Source organism: Camelina sativa, chromosome 8 (genome assembly GCF_030686135.1).
Source record: "Camelina sativa cultivar CO46 ecotype springtype chromosome 8, ASM3068613v1".
NCBI classification, from domain to species: domain Eukaryota; kingdom Viridiplantae; phylum Streptophyta; class Magnoliopsida; order Brassicales; family Brassicaceae; genus Camelina; species Camelina sativa.
Window position 1 is genome coordinate 24245007 of NC_141887.1, and position 16004 is coordinate 24261010.

The 16004-nt window shown below is 39.5% G+C and overlaps 4 protein-coding genes across 7 annotated transcripts; all 4 read left to right on the forward strand.

Annotated features, from left to right (window-relative positions):
- The first annotated feature begins 39 nt into the window (after positions 1–39).
- Positions 40–4648, forward strand: LOC104707807 (F-box protein At4g02760-like). Of its 4 annotated transcripts, none has more exons than XM_087461644.1 (14): positions 40–421; positions 1057–1179; positions 1468–2000; positions 2223–2398; positions 2493–2591; positions 2783–2893; positions 3066–3166; positions 3251–3363; positions 3467–3531; positions 3617–3689; positions 3772–3834; positions 3937–3995; positions 4134–4226; positions 4323–4648. In XM_087461644.1, exons 3-14 carry the CDS (start codon positions 1623–1625, stop codon positions 4444–4446), a joined length of 1455 nt encoding a protein of 484 aa, XP_087317770.1. In that variant the 5' UTR covers positions 40–421; positions 1057–1179; positions 1468–1622; the 3' UTR covers positions 4447–4648. The 4 variants fall into 4 exon arrangements, with proteins under 4 accessions (XP_087317770.1, XP_087317773.1, XP_087317771.1 ...); XM_087461646.1 differs by having other exon boundaries at positions 132–421; positions 2493–2619; XM_087461647.1 differs by lacking the exon at positions 1057–1179 and having other exon boundaries at positions 120–421; positions 2493–2619.
- Positions 4649–7604: 2956 nt separating this feature from the next.
- LOC109125976 (F-box protein SKIP17-like) lies at positions 7605–8483 on the forward strand. The gene is made up of 4 exons (XM_019228815.2): positions 7605–7813; positions 7909–7971; positions 8050–8105; positions 8207–8483. Exons 1-4 carry the CDS (start codon positions 7730–7732, stop codon positions 8319–8321), a joined length of 318 nt encoding a protein of 105 aa, XP_019084360.2. The 5' UTR covers positions 7605–7729; the 3' UTR covers positions 8322–8483.
- A 948-nt stretch (positions 8484–9431) lies between these two features.
- On the forward strand, positions 9432–11867 carry LOC104707808 (protein GAMETE EXPRESSED 1-like). The gene is made up of 6 exons (XM_010424239.3): positions 9432–9984; positions 10084–10671; positions 10752–10878; positions 10964–11150; positions 11245–11389; positions 11487–11867. Exons 1-6 carry the CDS (start codon positions 9500–9502, stop codon positions 11746–11748), a joined length of 1794 nt encoding a protein of 597 aa, XP_010422541.2. The 5' UTR covers positions 9432–9499; the 3' UTR covers positions 11749–11867.
- A 132-nt stretch (positions 11868–11999) lies between these two features.
- Positions 12000–15996, forward strand: LOC104707809 (uncharacterized). The gene has a single exon (XM_087461649.1). The coding sequence runs from the start codon at positions 13388–13390 to the stop codon at positions 15716–15718; it is 2331 nt and encodes a 776-aa protein (XP_087317775.1). The 5' UTR covers positions 12000–13387; the 3' UTR covers positions 15719–15996.
- The last annotated feature ends 8 nt before the right edge of the window (positions 15997–16004 follow it).

Sequence of the window (16004 nt, forward strand, 5' to 3'; positions counted from 1 at the left end):
CCCAATTGAGTAGAAAATTTTAAGCCTAAGATTTTTATTGTGGGCCAACTAATAAAACCTAAAGATTCAATTTCAAACGGTCGGGTTTAAAGATTCGGATCATAAATTACTCGATCATCATCGTCTCACTCAACACAAACCCCACAGTAACATCATCATCTTTCGTCTCACATTCAGTGTTCTTCTCTCCGATCCAAAACCCTAAGAGAAGTTCCGATCGTTCCCGTGGTCACAATCAACAAGAAAAACATCTCCCTTGTTACCTGAGTGTTCCTTCCGTTTCGGACTCACATTCGACGGAGATAATTCGACTCAGGATCGCCTTGTTGGTCGATCGTATTCTCTAATTCGGCTCGCGTCTTCTCGATTTTGCCAACGGTCTCCGTTCACAATTTCCATCTCGGCTGATGTCATTGTGAATGTAAGCCATTTTAGGTCTTAAAATTGTTAAACTGTTCGTAGATTTGGTCACCATGATCTTTGGGTTCGTTCCATAAAGCGAACAAAGGCATTGTTCGTGGAATTTAGTTAGCACTGTTTCTCTACCTTGTTCTGTGCGTTTTTAAGTCTATTGTGACTATGTTTAAGAGAGCGTTGTTCTTTCCGTTGGAAGATAAGTTTGAAGTCTTATATTGATTCTTTGACTTCAGATCTTCTCGAGTGTTTATAGGGAGTGTGAAATAGACTGTTTATGCTACTCCCACATAGACTAAAACAAAGTATTATGGAGAAGAGGTTGGTGTTGAGCTTGTGCTTTATAGGTTTTGTAGTTGGGACTTGGGAATGCACTTGGTTTAAGCTAGAGTTCTTGTAGTTTGGACTTCACTTGAGTTAACTGCACATATTACCTACATATTATTATTTATCAATTGTTCTACATACTAGCAAGTAGCAAGTAATTTTCTGAAAATCTTGCCTTATTATTGCTTAATATTGGATTTAACATGCTTAGCCGATGGCTCTACTGTTTTTTTTTTTTTTTTTTTTTTTTTTTTTTGTGTGCTTGAGGATCTGTCTTGTCATCTGATCTTATTTTTCTTTGTTTCGTTCAACTAGGAATCTCGTGAGAAGTCAGACACCATTTTAGATTATCGAGGAGAGATAAACTGCCCCCAATGGTTAACTTGTCCGTATATCTTACAGACCTACACTGATCTGAAGATTGTTTACTTGTAACTTGTAAGCATCCTTATTTTGAAAGCATCCCTAATATCTGACATATAAAGAACAACCCTTTATCAGATCCAGACTGTGCAAAGTTTGTGACTAATAACTGAAAATTCGCGGATTCTGAGATAATAGCTTGAGCTTCGAGTTTTTTTATTTTATTTTGATTATTCAGTCTTGTTTGGCTTTCTGCCAGTATCAGTGATCGCTTCTTGAGTTTCATCTCTTTTGAGCAAACATTAGTCTTTCGGTGTGAATGGTGATGGTGACATGTATTTTATCATTTCTGGTGTTTTGTAGATTTTGCTTCAGGGATGAAGACTTTGTTGCAGATTTACTGTGAAAGTGAGACACGTTCGACATGAAATCTCAGACATAAATTTGAGCCTTTGGATTGAAGATTTTCGTCTTGCATTCACTCCTTTCTAAGAAATTCCTTTTCTGCGTTCTGTGTCATGGACGCTCCCAGTCCCAAGCGACCTTGCCATGCCCCTTCGGTTACTTCCTCCTTAGAAAACCCTGGTTCCCTCCCTAGTGCTCAAGGTTTCAACCAAAGCAACATCGATATGACTATTTCTTCTTTCCTTTCATTGTCGGACTTGCCTTTGTTCGCCTCACCACTCTCTATTGGATGCTCTTTTGATCGAGTGCTTGATAAAGTTATCCCCTCAGCAGCTGGAACTTCCCATGATGAATTCGAGCAGGATCGTTTCCTGGATCGTACTCTCCAACTCGCATCAGTTCTTTACAAGTCCACAGAACGTTGCATCAGAAAACGCGCCACCCTCCAAAATTCCATATCGTGGCCTCTCCTCCCTGAACTAACCATTAAGGTAACAATTCCAACATTCTCATATCATGTATCTACTTCTGAAAGTATTGCGCTATTTCTCCACCCGCTTTGTTGAATCTGTAGACAGTGTTTTAGGGATGTATTTTCCCGCCTGATCTCATAATGGATGTTATAAATTAAGAATGCTTAAATTACAATTTGTTCATGGAATGTGTTTTCTCGAGTGATGTCTCGCATAATATGTTTTCTAATGCATATTCAGGTATTTTCAATGCTTGACACAAAGTCTCTCATGCAAGCTTCTGCATGCTGCACGATGTTCAACAAGTGTGCCATGGATCGTGTATGTTACTCTCACATCGACCTAACAACCGCTGCCGAACATGTTGATAATGGAGTTGTGTGTAGAATGATCCATCGGGCAGGAAAAGAACTCAGGTGAAATTTCCTCTGCCTGGGTTATCTTATATTGTGGTGGAGCTTGGTCTATATATCTATGAAATCATCTCTCAGGTTTCGTTTATGTTTGCAGATCCTTCAAACTTGGTTCTATTTCTCCCTCAGCTGGATCTACATCTTTGCTCACAAGATCCTGTCTTACCCCATTAACCTTTAATCATGGTTTTGCTGGGTATCTGCGTTATAACCAATATATACAAGTGAATGTTATGTTATGTATCAAATCTGTTATATTAATATGATTTGTGCTGTCTGCAACACCTAGATAAAGAAAATGGATTTTACCAGTTTTATAGAATAGTTGGTGTCTAATTAACATCTGTGTCATCTATTGAGTGATGCTAACTTTTTCCATTCAACTAGGGGTTGTTTGAGAAGTCTACACCTTTACCATCTCAGAATGATGGATGGCGAGTCCTTATCTCCTGTGTTGTCAGCCTGTTTAAATGTCACTGATTTGAAGATTGTTGGATTGTAAGCTGGCTTGGATCCCCTGAACTTCAGGAATTCTCCATTTCATTGTTGCTTTGTTTTATTTTTCCTCGAGGCGCCATCTTCTATGCTTTTGAGTATTTTTTTTTGGTAGATTTTTTGTTGATATATATATATATATATATATATATATATATATTTTTGCATTAATTAGTGTTCCAGGACGCGGGTTAAATCCACTAGAGCAGTTAGGTTTACTCACGAGAAACTGTCGCTTGATAGAGAACCTGTTCATAGAGATATATAATTCAGCAGGTAAATGTTTGTGCTATGAAGTTTTCCTTTGTATTTCATTTGAGTGTTTGCTCAAAGTTACCTACTTTGTGACTGGGAGTATAGGCCGTATAACAGATTCAAGCTTGTTAGAGTTTGGGGATAATTTCCCCAACTTAATTTCGCTATCACTCCTATGTTCTCGGCTAAATGACGCAATAGCACAAAAATTAATCAAGGTATGGCTCCTCTGGTTTTATTGTTATTTCTGCTCTTTTCGTTTGATACCATCTAATACATTTCTACAAACCCGAAATAATAATATTTGTGATGTTTTTACAGGGTTTTCGTCACCTGAAGCACATTAATTTGTCGAGATCGCCTGAAATCAGTGGTTGCTTTTTGAGGTTCATGTCTTTTGAGTAAATGTTAATGATATCTTTATTAAGGGGTTGGTAGCAAATTATTTATGGCTTAAGATTTTGGTGGTAGGGGTTTGGGACTTTGCTGCAAAGATAGTCCACTGGAGACTCTAATATTGTGCAACTGCAATTCTCTAAAGGAGGTAAAACACAACAAATTTATTTAGTTTTGTACTTCATTCTAAAATTCACAGTCATGAGTTTTTACCGCACATTGGAATTCAGAGAGAAGTTTTGTTGTTTTTGAATTCTTTACTGGACGGAGACTTCAAATCCATTCGACTTATCGTAAGTTCTTATAGGAAATTTGCTAGTTTTACATAAATTTGCGTATGACACAAGTAAAATTTCATTATCTTAATTAAAGCCTTTTTTTTTTTTCTTCTATAGGACGTATCTAACAACCAAGGTTTAGTCTCTGATGAAGGCAGTAGTTCTTCTGGACCAAGGTAACTGACTTATTTGTTAAAGTTTTCTTTGGTCCACAATTTCAATTTTTTCATAATTGATTTGTTTTTACGCACACACACACACACATATATATATATATATATATATATATATATATATATTGTTGTTTGTTGTAGATTTCCTATCGAGGAGCTGAAAAAACAGAGACCAGATGTCACATTTGTGGCAATATTTGAATCACAATCATCATCATCATCATCATCATCAAGGTTCATCAATAACTAGCTTTATTAAGCTTTCATTTTTTAATACCTAAAGTAATTGGATTTTTTTCTAAATGGTTGTGTGTTTTTGTAATATTTCAGCTCAGGTGAGGTATATCCCGACGGCACCTCTTCCTGGACTTCTGAGACTGGCAGCGATAGCCTCTCCTTGAGTTCTAATAATAACAGCGAGGATGAGCATGACTACGACATGGACTCTATATAAGTTCATAATTTATTTTTGGCGTACCCAGAGAGGTCTCCGAAAAGTCAAATATTGTTTCATTCTCTCCGAGAATCTAAATAGTTTGTCTTCCTCCTAATCTTCTCCATTAATTGGTAGTTATGCTAATGGATTTGTCCAAGAATTCATGTAATCCGTTTTCTAATAATTCTCGAAGAAACACGATCACTTCAAAAGTAAGAAACATTCAAACTGCTTCATCTGCTGCGACGATCTCTATTCCAGTAATAATCGCAGCTTCCTGCTCTGATTCTGCATTTTACACGGAATCTGAAGGAGGTCTGTGATTCAGAATAGGGTCAGCCTGTCCGTTGCTTTAACTAAAGAGAAAACGAAGATGGACAAAGCGAGTATGACTTATATAGTCTGAGTGTCTCGGCCTTTTATCTTCTTAGAAGAGTTGAAAGACCAGATCTTACATTCACCATGAATATGTTCCTCATCCCCAGTTGTTTTTGCTATAGCCGAGGAGCACTTGCTGTTAACGAGAGAGAGTTCTGAAGTTGGAAACATCTTTAACCATTGATGAAAAAGTGCCAAAACAGATAGCTGTTTGTTTCTAACATGTACTACTGTATAAATCCACTTTAAGTTAGGAAACGACAATGTGGATACTGATAACTAAAGTTTGAGACCCTCACTAGTCACTATGTGGTTGCAAGTTTACTAAATTCACCCAAGGTCTATAATACACGATGGTATCATTTATTCATTTATTCTCTCCTCTGATTTACTCATTTACATATATACAAGTCTATGTTTGTTTTTTTTGTTTAATTAATCAGAGAGGTCTCCCAAACGTCATATGTTTTCATTATCTCCAAGAATCTGAATCGTTTCGTCTTCCTCCTAATCTTCGCCATTACTTGGTACTTTGGTAGTCATGCTAATGGATTTGTCCAGGAAGTAGTGATTTCTGTTCTCTTACATTCAAACGGACTCTTCCCGAAATCGATCGAAGCTGCCACGATCTCAGTTCCAGTTACAACCGCCACTTCCGGTTAAGATTATGACGGCAGAAAATCATGCAAACCAAGGTAACTAATATTTTTAGATTGTTTACCATTTGAGAAATAGTAATAATCATGGTTAATGACGCACCAGTTTATATGGCCATCATCAGCTTTCCCTCAATTGGATGTGGCCAACAACAACACAAGTGTGGGTAATGCAGATTTTGCTGCTGAACTAAAAGCTGAAGGCAGACTCGGGTTGTTCTTTGATAGGGCCAGATCTTGTCGGGGACCGATTGCTGTCACCCTCAACGTGACTGCATATTACAATGGAATTGTTTCCACCATCTTCAAATCCATGACTCACCTACTCCAGACGAAGAAGACAGAGTTTAGCAGCAACAACACCAATCGACTCACTCAAGTTTCGAATCAACTCGCTATTGGGGCATGTGTTGCCACTTATCTCAAACTACGTGCTCTTATAGTTACTGAATTCCCTGACAGGTACACTTCAGCTTATCTCAGAAGGCCAAAAGGAATCACGGACGTCTTACCTGTGGTCGTTGCACCATTTGCTTTTGCAATTCAACAACTCGGCGCTGTCAACATCACTAACCTCCCTCATAAGGCACGTTATGTCCCAGTTCTACCTCCTACAGGACATCAGTACGGACTTCCGAATAACAAAGTTTGGAACCCTGAGGCGTACACTCAAGCTGTGGAATATGCTAGACACTTCGGACTATACTTTCACGTGGTTGATACGAACCTGAAGACCGGTACCCCCTGGTGGTTACTGAGACAACACTTCTCTGAAGAAATGTTCGAGTTGAAGCTCCCGTTCCCGGAGGTAAACTACACTTCTGCCATGGCACTCACACACTCACTCTTCCTGCTCAAGACAGACAACGAGGAGGACCTTGACCCATCAAACGCTATTTTCGATCTCACCCCTTGCGAAGAGTCCGACTACGGTTCCATACTACGTAACCCTCACCCTGGCATCAACGTCACCACGTTCATGACCATTGATGAAAGTGCCAAACAGATCGTTACTTAGTTCTTACATGTAACTTTTGAAACCACTTTTTAAGTCTTAAAACGATAATGTGGACATGCTCTAATAACTAAGTTTGAGACCACTATGCGGGTTTTGGACTCTTATGTTTATATTCTCCTCCGCCAAGTCAAAATTGTTTCATTCTCTCCTCTGCTCTGCCAAAGAAACTCTCAACCCCAAAGCACTCTGTTTTCCCAGCGTTTTACTTCTATTTCTTAAAACTTTGCGTTTTTATGTCTATTTCTTAAAACGCTGCGTTTTTTTAGTATTTGGTGTAATTAAATTGAAAGATAGTCTAAATTCTTCTAATTTCGAAAGTTGTCTTCTTGTCTCTGTGATGGAACCTTCTCAAAACCCCAGCAAGCGACTTTGCAAAATCCAAAACCCAAACCCTAATTCTCTCCCCAATGTCCCCGGTTTCGAACAGAGCCACGTCGATCTGATGATCTCCTCGTTCCTCTCGTTGCCGGATTTGCCTTCGTTATCCTCGCCGCTCTCCATCGGCTCCTCCTTCGACCGAGCGGTTGAGAAATTGTTCGAAGCTTCCGGCGATGACTCCGTTCAAGATCTTCTCACTGATCGAGCACTCCCTTCTTCAAGATTCCACCAATATATTTTCCCGAAAGCGACTCTTTTTGTTACTCCCACATTGACTTGACAAGTGTAGTGTGGTAGATGTTAGAACTAGTGTTGTGTGTAGTATGATCCTTAATGCTGGAAAAGAACTCAGGTCAGAGAGATTTTTGTGTCTTCATGAAATCCCGATTCAAGAAAATGTCAGCATCTGTTCTTAGAGAAAGAGTTTGGATATGGTAAAGTTTTTCCACTGTGATGCTTTGCTTTTGTTTTCCTTTCATGATTGCTTAAGCTGACCCTAATGTGTGTCAGTTAAACCGTACCGTATATGTGGTTTGTCCTTTGAAAGAAACTGCTCCAATATGACTTCACTATCACTTATAGGTTTTGACCTAAGCGATAGAAACGCCTACCTCCTTATTAAGGTATGGCTCTTTTGGTTTTGTGGTATTTCTTCTATTTTCATTTGGTGCTGTCGAAATCTTTTACAAAAATATTGGATGCTTTTTGCAGGGTTTGCGTAAGCTTAAGTACCTGAACCTATCCAGAACAAAGATAACCACAGGACTCTTTTGAGGTTGATGTTTGCTGAGCAAACATATTGATGATGATATCCTACTAAGTATTGTTCTCTGTTAGCAAAATTTCTTATGGCGGAGAGTTTTATTTTCTGATGGGTAGGGATGTAAGCCGTGATGACTGCATAGACTCTCTGCTCGAGACTCTGATATTGCGAGATTGCAATTCTCTAGAGGAGGTAAAGGAATTTAAACATAATACAGTTTTTCTTTTGTTGTTGCATCTCATATTAATGTCACTAATATTTGACTCGTTTGAGTTACACATATTCAGAGAGATGTTTGCCTGTTTTTGAACTCGTTACTCATAGGAAACTTCAGATTCATTCGACACATTGTAAGTTCGTAATAACTAGTACTTTACTTGTTTTGGTAAAAATACTGCTGGTTTACTCATACTCTTTTTCTTTAATAGGACGTTTCAAATGAAGCCGGACTGATTTATGGCAACAAGCCATGTAGCAAACCAGTGTAACTAATTTTTTTTACATTGTTTACCATTTAACAAACAGTAATAAAAATAACTCGGTTAGTGACGTACCGGTTTATATGGCCATTATTGTGTGTTGTAGGTTTCCTCTGGAAAAGCTGAATGAAGAAAGACCAGGGATCACTTTTGTGGCAGAATTTAGAACACCACCAGCAGCAGGATCATCATCATCATCATCATCATCAATTTGTTGTTAGGCTTTTAAAACAATATATTAGGAATTGAAGTTAAATGATTTGTTGTTTGTAAAATTCAGCTTAGGAGATTCTTCCTCTAGCAGTGGAACTGACGACGATGAAGACTGAAGTGTGACTTGTGAAGTTGTGATAATTAATTGTCTAGTCTTTTTTTTTTTTGCTGAAGACAATATTTTTAGGCAGTAATTTATTTTTATAACTTTAAACCAATAGACGAGTAGTATTAAAACTTTTGTTGTGTGGTAAATCCACTGAGACGACGATCTTCAGAAATGCAAATTCAGTTATATCGCGCTCTTTCATGGCGAACTCAGCAGCAACGTACATACTTGAATGGACTCAAAAGAAGAAGATGCATCGCAAACATTGCATCGAATTTTCACTCGTCGAAGAGAAGTACTCAAACCCAAGATCCAAATTAAACCGAACCGGATTAAATGAAAATCAAACCGGGAAGTAAACCAAACGTTCGCGAAACGTTTACATCTTTTTTGTCAAAAGAACCTGTTCATGTTACCTTTTTAATATCCCTTTTTCTCACTTTCATCCTAATCACCGACTTCAACAAAACAAAAAAAATAAATTCTGCAAATTCTTCTGTTTTCTGGTAAGCATTGGTTTTAGTCTCTAATCCTTTAATTACTTGCTAAACTGTTTAGAATCATGTAAGGTTCTAGTATCTGTTACGTTTCGTGTTTATTTTGGTACTTGATTTGTTTTGCCACGTCTCTGTTATGAAATCGAGTGACAAAGAGGTTGAGAGTCTTCTCTTATTCAAAGTAACATAACTATTTTTAGATTTTTTTGTGTTCATCCATTGTGTTTTTTTTTTTCTTTCTCTCCTAATATCGACTCTGAATTTGACCTTGGTCATGTGATTTACTTCCTTATTTTAGAAAGATTTTTTTTCTGAAATACTTTAACGAAGATTTTAAATGTCTTTTATTTTCTTCTTTTTTAATTTGCAATTTGATTCGTTAAAAAAGATAAATTTCCATTTATCTATTGGGAAGTTCAAGGGGTTTCCTTTTCTTGCGCTCCAAGTTTTTGTTATATATATTCACAACTCTTGTAACGTAATAATCTTCTCTCTCTTTTGTTATATTGTAGGTGATCGATCATCACACATCTCCTTCAGAAGAAGAAGATCAGAAGAGACCAAATAAAAACTCGATTAAATGGATCGTTTGAGCAGAAGTTTTCTTCTGTTTTTATTGGTCTTACTTATAGATTCTCCATTAACATGCCACAGTTGGGGATGGTTCTCTTCTTCTTCATCGGAAAACACTGACTCTTCTTCTTATTCCCGGTCGTCTCATCGTAGATCCAACCCCGAGTTCTCCATTGAAGTTTTCAGTGACCAGAAGGCGGTTCGTGTCCTTGAAGACGCTAAAAACAAGCTTGTTGGTCCAAACAGTTGCTGGCAAAATGCTTATAGATACCTCTTCTCTGGCTGCAAAGAGACAATTGCCACAGAAGAAAAGAGAAAGAGGTTTGCTTGGCATTTAAGCGATTGCTTTCTTAAAGACTCTGGAAGACCGGCTTTTCCAACTTGTAGTGATGATTCAACAATGATGAGTTGCCTCAAGAAGCTTGATGATCATGAGCATAAGATCTATCTCGAGTTCATGCTTGAGACCAACACCATCTGCCAACAATTACAGTAAGATTGACTCTCTCAAACATGAGAATTTTTTACTTTTGATTTGCGAATTGGATTTATTAAGTTGCTTATTTCTTATTTTATTTTTTTGTATGGCAGGAGTTACGCGTTCAAGAACGAGATAGAGAGACTTGTGAATGAGCTGAAGAGTTCAGCTCAGCATACAGAAGATAAATTGGATATCTTGGAGAGTAAATCTGATTCTTTAATACAGAGCTCGAGCTTGATTCATGATTCTCTAGGGTCAATAGATGCTCGGGTTCAAAACGTGGCTCATGTGACAAACACCATAGAAACTCGTACGAGTGGACTGTCTCAACAAACTGCAGAAATATATCAAGAACAAAAGAGTATTGCAGAATCACAGATGGAGTTAATGGACGGTCAAGTGAAGATGAAAGAAACCTTGAAAGATGGAATGGAGATGTTCAGTGATGCCTATACTAATATCCAGAAAGGAGTTGATAAGTTGAAAAGCGATACAAAGCAGATTGAAGGGGAAATAAGTGTACTCGGAGATAACCTATCAACTAGAATGAATGATTTGCAGAGTAAAACTGATGACATTGGAGTTAAGGCTGATAGCTCGTTGGATAAACAACAGATGCTTTTAGATGGCCAATCTGTGGCCCTTGACGGTATCCAGTTTCTTACCCGGTTTCAGTCTGAGGCACTGCAAGAGAGTAGGTAAGTTTCAGTTACATTAGAGCACTTTTAAGTTCAAAGGCAAGACTTTTTTTTTTCTAACTTTTGCTGCAACTTTGTAGGAATACATTGCAACGGTTGAAGGAATTTAGTCAGGAGCAACAGGAAGATCTTGCAAAGCGGCAAGAAAAGCTTCAGGAGGTTCATGATCATCTGTATGAAAATTCAAAATCAATGTTGGAAGCTCAGGTCAGTCCTCTAAACCTTTACACAATACTTCAAGCACACAAATCAATCTTTTATTTTTAACAATCTATTTATTTATTTTTTTCAGGTAGCGTTTGAGGCAAAACAGGGGAACATGTTTGTGGCTTTGGATAAGTTGTTTGCTTTGCACAATGCGATGCTTCTCGAGTCCCGAGTGATAAAAGCCTTCGTCATCTACTTCTTGTCAATCTTTGTCATCTACATGTTTACAAGTACAAAGCAAACTTATATCATAAGGCCAAGGCTTTACATTGGTAAGTATCATATTCCAAATCTCTATCCTAATACTATATTTATAAAAGTGGAATACATTCGTTTTAACAGACCTGTACCATTTCGCTGATGCAGGTATGTGCGTTACCTTAGCATTAGAAGTGGCAAGTTTACGCTACGTGAATGATGCAGAACGTCAAGCATGGATTATAAACATTTTGAGGTCTCTATTCGCTGTTCTTGCGTCAGCTCAGCTTCTTCATTCTGTTTTCACATACAGGTATGACTAATTAAAATCCTAAAGAAAACACATGATATGTTTTGAATAAACAAAAACTCAGAAGCTGATCTTATTACACTCTTATCTGAATTTGCAGGGACTATGACGTACTAAACCACCAGATCCTGTTAGGATTAGTTGACAAAGTTAATAACATTCTAAGCAAGAGAGAGATGTCGTGGGATGAAGAAGATACAGAGAGCGAAGTAGACTGGACATCTTGGGTCGATACAGATATAACTGATGATGATAAAAATCTTGGAGATGCTGATTTCAAAACCCCACAAGTGATCAAGAACAAACCGGATATTACTTCTTCGACGATGACTAGAAGAGTGTATAACTTGCGTCCGCGGTAGACAGCAGCAAAGTCTTTTTTGACTCTATATAATTGTATGCTATTGTGTTGTAATAATGTATCTTATATGCCTTGACTACTATTTTAGCTACAAAAAAAATGCATCTGTGAGTTTGAACTTTTTTTTTTTTTTTTTAATTTATTATATTAAAATATAATAGGTCTTCCCAAATGGGCTTGGCCTTAGATTACATACAAGAGACCCAACAGATACAAAAAGAAGGAAAACGACATCGAAGTGCTTTCGCCGGAAAGGAGGATCAGATCTTGCTGATCAACCTGAGACAGCTGTTCGAACTGTAGCGCCGGTGGTTGCAAGATCGACGGCGTTGCGGCGGATTCACCAGATCGAATCCCTTGACGGAAGCAACCCAGATCCGTCAGTTCTCCTTCTCCGGTGAAACCACCGGACCTGCTACAAATCTTCCGACCAGTTCAGACAACCGATAACAGGCTCCGCGAAGTCAGGTCCCGTTCCTAGCAACCTGCTCACTCAGATCGAACACCCCCCTTCTAACTCCGGCGACAACCGCTTCCTTTAGGTAACAACTCTTCAATCCGGTCCGGTGGAAGCAAGTATCGTGGCGGTTTGCAGACGGTGGCGGTTCAATTCACCGTCCAACATCCCGGAAAACCCACGAGAGCCTAGAAGCTGCCAAACTCCACAGTTAACCACCGTGACAACGCAACTCAACCCTCCTGCCTCCCAGCCGACTTCCGCCACAACCCGCAGCTCAGATTGGACGGCTGAACCCCGAGAAAACTCCACCGCGAGCCACCGCGACTTGATCAAGAGCTTCTCGAACCGCCAAAAAAAGCCACAGTCGCATCGGTTGGGAGACCAAACCACACCTCTGTTGTCGGAGAAGATATCTACCCACCTTTGCCTTCCTCTTGCAGATCCAAAGCCTGCAAATTAAGCGTCGGCCTCCTTACCTGACATACAACACCAAACCACCAAGCAAAGAACCGCCTCAACTGGAATGAGAAAACTCTCACTACTCATCTGGAGCCGACGAACCACCGGATGAGAAGAACGACCCACGAAGAAACCACACCCGATCCGCCAGATCTGGTTCCGGATTTGATGCCGTCCTCAAGCACCATCACCAAAACTTTCACCAGCGGTCACCACCAACAGAATCTTCGCTTCACGCGTCGAACAGACTCACCGGAACCACCATCCCGAGTGACCAGACCAAGACGAAGGACCTCCTTACCGATGGGAAGAGAGATGTCAGAAGGAAGAGAGAAAAACTAAAAGAGGATAGAAAGCCCTCTCCAGCGCCGGAAGAACACACCGGAAAGGCAAGAAAACCTAGAACTGAAAGTTGGTCTAACTTTCTCTCTAGGTTTTTTACACTTGTTTTTTTACACCGGGGAGAGAAGGTGAGTTTGAACTTGTGGAGAAGGTTTTGCGATTTCTCAATCTCATCTTAATTTTTGCAGTAATCACGGACATTAAACAATCTAATTTAATCCATATACATACATCAAACCCTAGAATGATTAGTCTCAATTGAATCGCTTATTTGTTAAGGCATATAATTTTTTTGGCAGTAATTTTTTTTTTAACTTTAAACCAATAGTATTAAAACTTTTGTTGTGTGGTAAATCCACTGAGACGACGATCTTCAAAGATGCAAATTCAGTTATATCGCGCTCTTTCATGGCGAACTCAGCAGCAACGTACATACTTGAATGGACTCGAAAGAAGAAGATGCATCGCAAACATTGCATCGAGAAGTACTCAAACCCAAATCCAGAAACCACCGCAGAGCAAACCTCCCACTAAATCTGGAGACTCGGATATTAAGGAGTGGAACGTAGCTATAAGCAGCTACATGCGTACGGGAAGGTGCAGCGAAGCGCTTCGTGTCTTTAACCGTATGCCCAGGTGGAGCTCCGTTTCTTATAACGCCATGATCTCTGGGTATTTGAGAAATGGCGAGTTTGAACGCGCCCGGATGTTGTTCGACGAAATGCCTGAACGAGATTTAGTCTCATGGAATGTGATGATCAAAGGGTATGTTAGGAACAGGAATCTTGGGAAAGCAAGGGAGTTGTTTGAGAGAATGCCTGAGAGGGATGTTTGTTCTTGGAATACAATGTTGTCGGGATACGCTCAGAACGGGTGTGTTGATGATGCAAGAAAGGTTTTTGATCGAATGCGTGAGAAGAACGACGTATCTTGGAATGCTCTGCTCTCTGCTTATGTTCAGAACAGTAAAATGAAGGAAGCTTGTATGTTGTTTGAGTCAAGGAAGAATAATTGGGCATTAGTTTCGTGGAACTGTTTGCTTGGTGGGTTTGTTAAGAAGAAACAGATTGTTGAGGCAAGACAGTTTTTTGATAGTATGAAGGTGAGGGATGTGGTCTCTTGGAATACGATCATTACTGGTTATGCACAGAATGGGAAAATAGATGAGGCGAGACAACTATTTGTTGAGTCTCCTGTTCAAGATGTCTTTACATGGACGGCAATGGTGTCAGGATATATACAAAACCGAATGGTGGAAGAAGCTAGAGAATTATTCGACAAGATGCCAGAGAGAAACGAAGTGTCATGGAATGCCATGCTTGCAGGATATGTGCAGGGCGAGAGAATGGAGATGGCAAAGGAACTGTTTGATGTTATGCCTTGTAGAAACGTTAGTACATGGAACACAATGATTACTGGATATGCTCAGTGTGGAAAACTTTCTGAAGCTAAAAACTTTTTTGATAAAATGCCAAAGAGAGATCCGGTCTCTTGGGCAGCTATGATTGCAGGGTATTCGCAAAGCGGACATAGCTATGAAGCTCTGGGTTTGTTTGTACAAATGGAGAGAGAGGGAGGTAGACTGAATCGCTCTTCGTTTTCATCTGCTCTAAGCACATGTGCAGACGTTGTTGCTCTTGAGCTCGGGAAGCAATTGCATGGACGATTGGTTAAAGGTGGGTATGAGACTGGCTGCTTTGTTGGGAATGCACTTTTGTTGATGTATTGCAAATGTGGAAGCATAGAAGAAGCGTATGACTTGTTTAAGGAAATGGATGGGAAGGACATTGTCTCTTGGAACACAATGATTGCAGGTTATTCAAGGCACGGGTTCGGAGAAGAGGCTTTAAGGTTCTTTGAGGCGATGAAGAGAGAAGGACTGAAGCCAGATGATGCTACCTTGGTTGCGGTATTATCTGCGTGCAGTCACACAGGACTTGTTGAAAAAGGCAGGCAATATTTCTATACGATGACTCAAGACTACGGCGTAACACCTAACTCGCAACACTATGCTTGCATGGTCGATCTTCTAGGTCGAGCTGGGCTTCTAGAAGAAGCTCAAAATCTAATGAAGAACATGCCCTTTGAACCAGACGCTGCTATTTGGGGAACTCTACTCGGTGCAAGCAGAGTCCATGGAAACACAGAGCTAGCTGAAACAGCTGCAGATAAGATTTTTGCAATGGAGCCTGAAAATTCCGGTATGTATGTTCTTCTCTCTAATCTATACGCTTCTTCGGGTCGATGGGGAGATGTAGGTAAACTACGAGTGAGAATGCGGGATAAAGGGGTGAAGAAAGTTCCAGGGTACAGTTGGATTGAGATTCAGAACAAAACGCATACTTTCTCGGTTGGGGATGAGTTTCATCCTGAGAAAGACAAGATCTATGTGTTTTTGGAGGATCTTGAGTTGAGAATCAAGAAAGCAGGGTATGTTTCAAAAACGAGTGTGGTTCTTCATGATGTGGAAGAAGAAGAGAAGGAGCGTATGGTTCGGTACCATAGCGAGAGACTGGCTGTAGCGTATGGAATAATGCATGTGCCTTCAGGGAGACCGATCCGTGTGATAAAGAATCTGCGCGTGTGTGAGGATTGTCACAATGCCATCAAGTATATGGCGAAAATCACAGGGAGATTGATTATTCTGAGGGATAATAACAGGTTCCACCATTTTAAGGATGGTTCATGCTCTTGTGGAGACTACTGGTAAAGTGATGATGATTTCATTTCATCTTGATTCGATATAACTATTGACCAATTAGGAAATGGATCCTGTCTTCGTTTGGCAAAAGGTGAAGGAAGTGTTGTCAATTGATGTATCCTGCCTGATTTCACCATTGATGTAAGCAAATTGGGTAACCTTTTCCTTAACTTAGTAGTACATGAATCTGTCACCTTACATGTTACAAATCAAAGTAACTGATTGATTGTTAACTTCTGATGTAGATCACACATGTGTTTATATATTTGAAAATCAATTTCATCAAATCCATTGT

Coding starts and splice junctions, on each gene's coding strand:
- LOC104707808 (XM_010424239.3), top strand. CDS start 9,500: ATGGATCGTTTGAGCAGAAGTTTTCTTCTGTTTTTATTGGTCTTACTT. Junction 10,672..10,751: donor GAGGCACTGCAAGAGAGTAG/GTAAGTTTCAGT, acceptor GCAACTTTGTAG/GAATACATTGCAACGGTTGA. Junction 11,151..11,244: donor AAGGCCAAGGCTTTACATTG/GTAAGTATCATA, acceptor TCGCTGATGCAG/GTATGTGCGTTACCTTAGCA.
- LOC104707807 (XM_087461644.1), top strand. CDS start 1,623: ATGGACGCTCCCAGTCCCAAGCGACCTTGCCATGCCCCTTCGGTTACT. Junction 2,894..3,065: donor GATTTGAAGATTGTTGGATT/GTAAGCTGGCTT, acceptor TGCATTAATTAG/TGTTCCAGGACGCGGGTTAA. Junction 3,167..3,250: donor AGAGATATATAATTCAGCAG/GTAAATGTTTGT, acceptor CTGGGAGTATAG/GCCGTATAACAGATTCAAGC.
- LOC109125976 (XM_019228815.2), top strand. CDS start 7,730: ATGGGTAGGGATGTAAGCCGTGATGACTGCATAGACTCTCTGCTCGAG. Junction 7,814..7,908: donor ATTGCAATTCTCTAGAGGAG/GTAAAGGAATTT, acceptor ACACATATTCAG/AGAGATGTTTGCCTGTTTTT. Junction 7,972..8,049: donor TCAGATTCATTCGACACATT/GTAAGTTCGTAA, acceptor TTTCTTTAATAG/GACGTTTCAAATGAAGCCGG.
- LOC104707809 (XM_087461649.1), top strand. CDS start 13,388: ATGCAAATTCAGTTATATCGCGCTCTTTCATGGCGAACTCAGCAGCAA.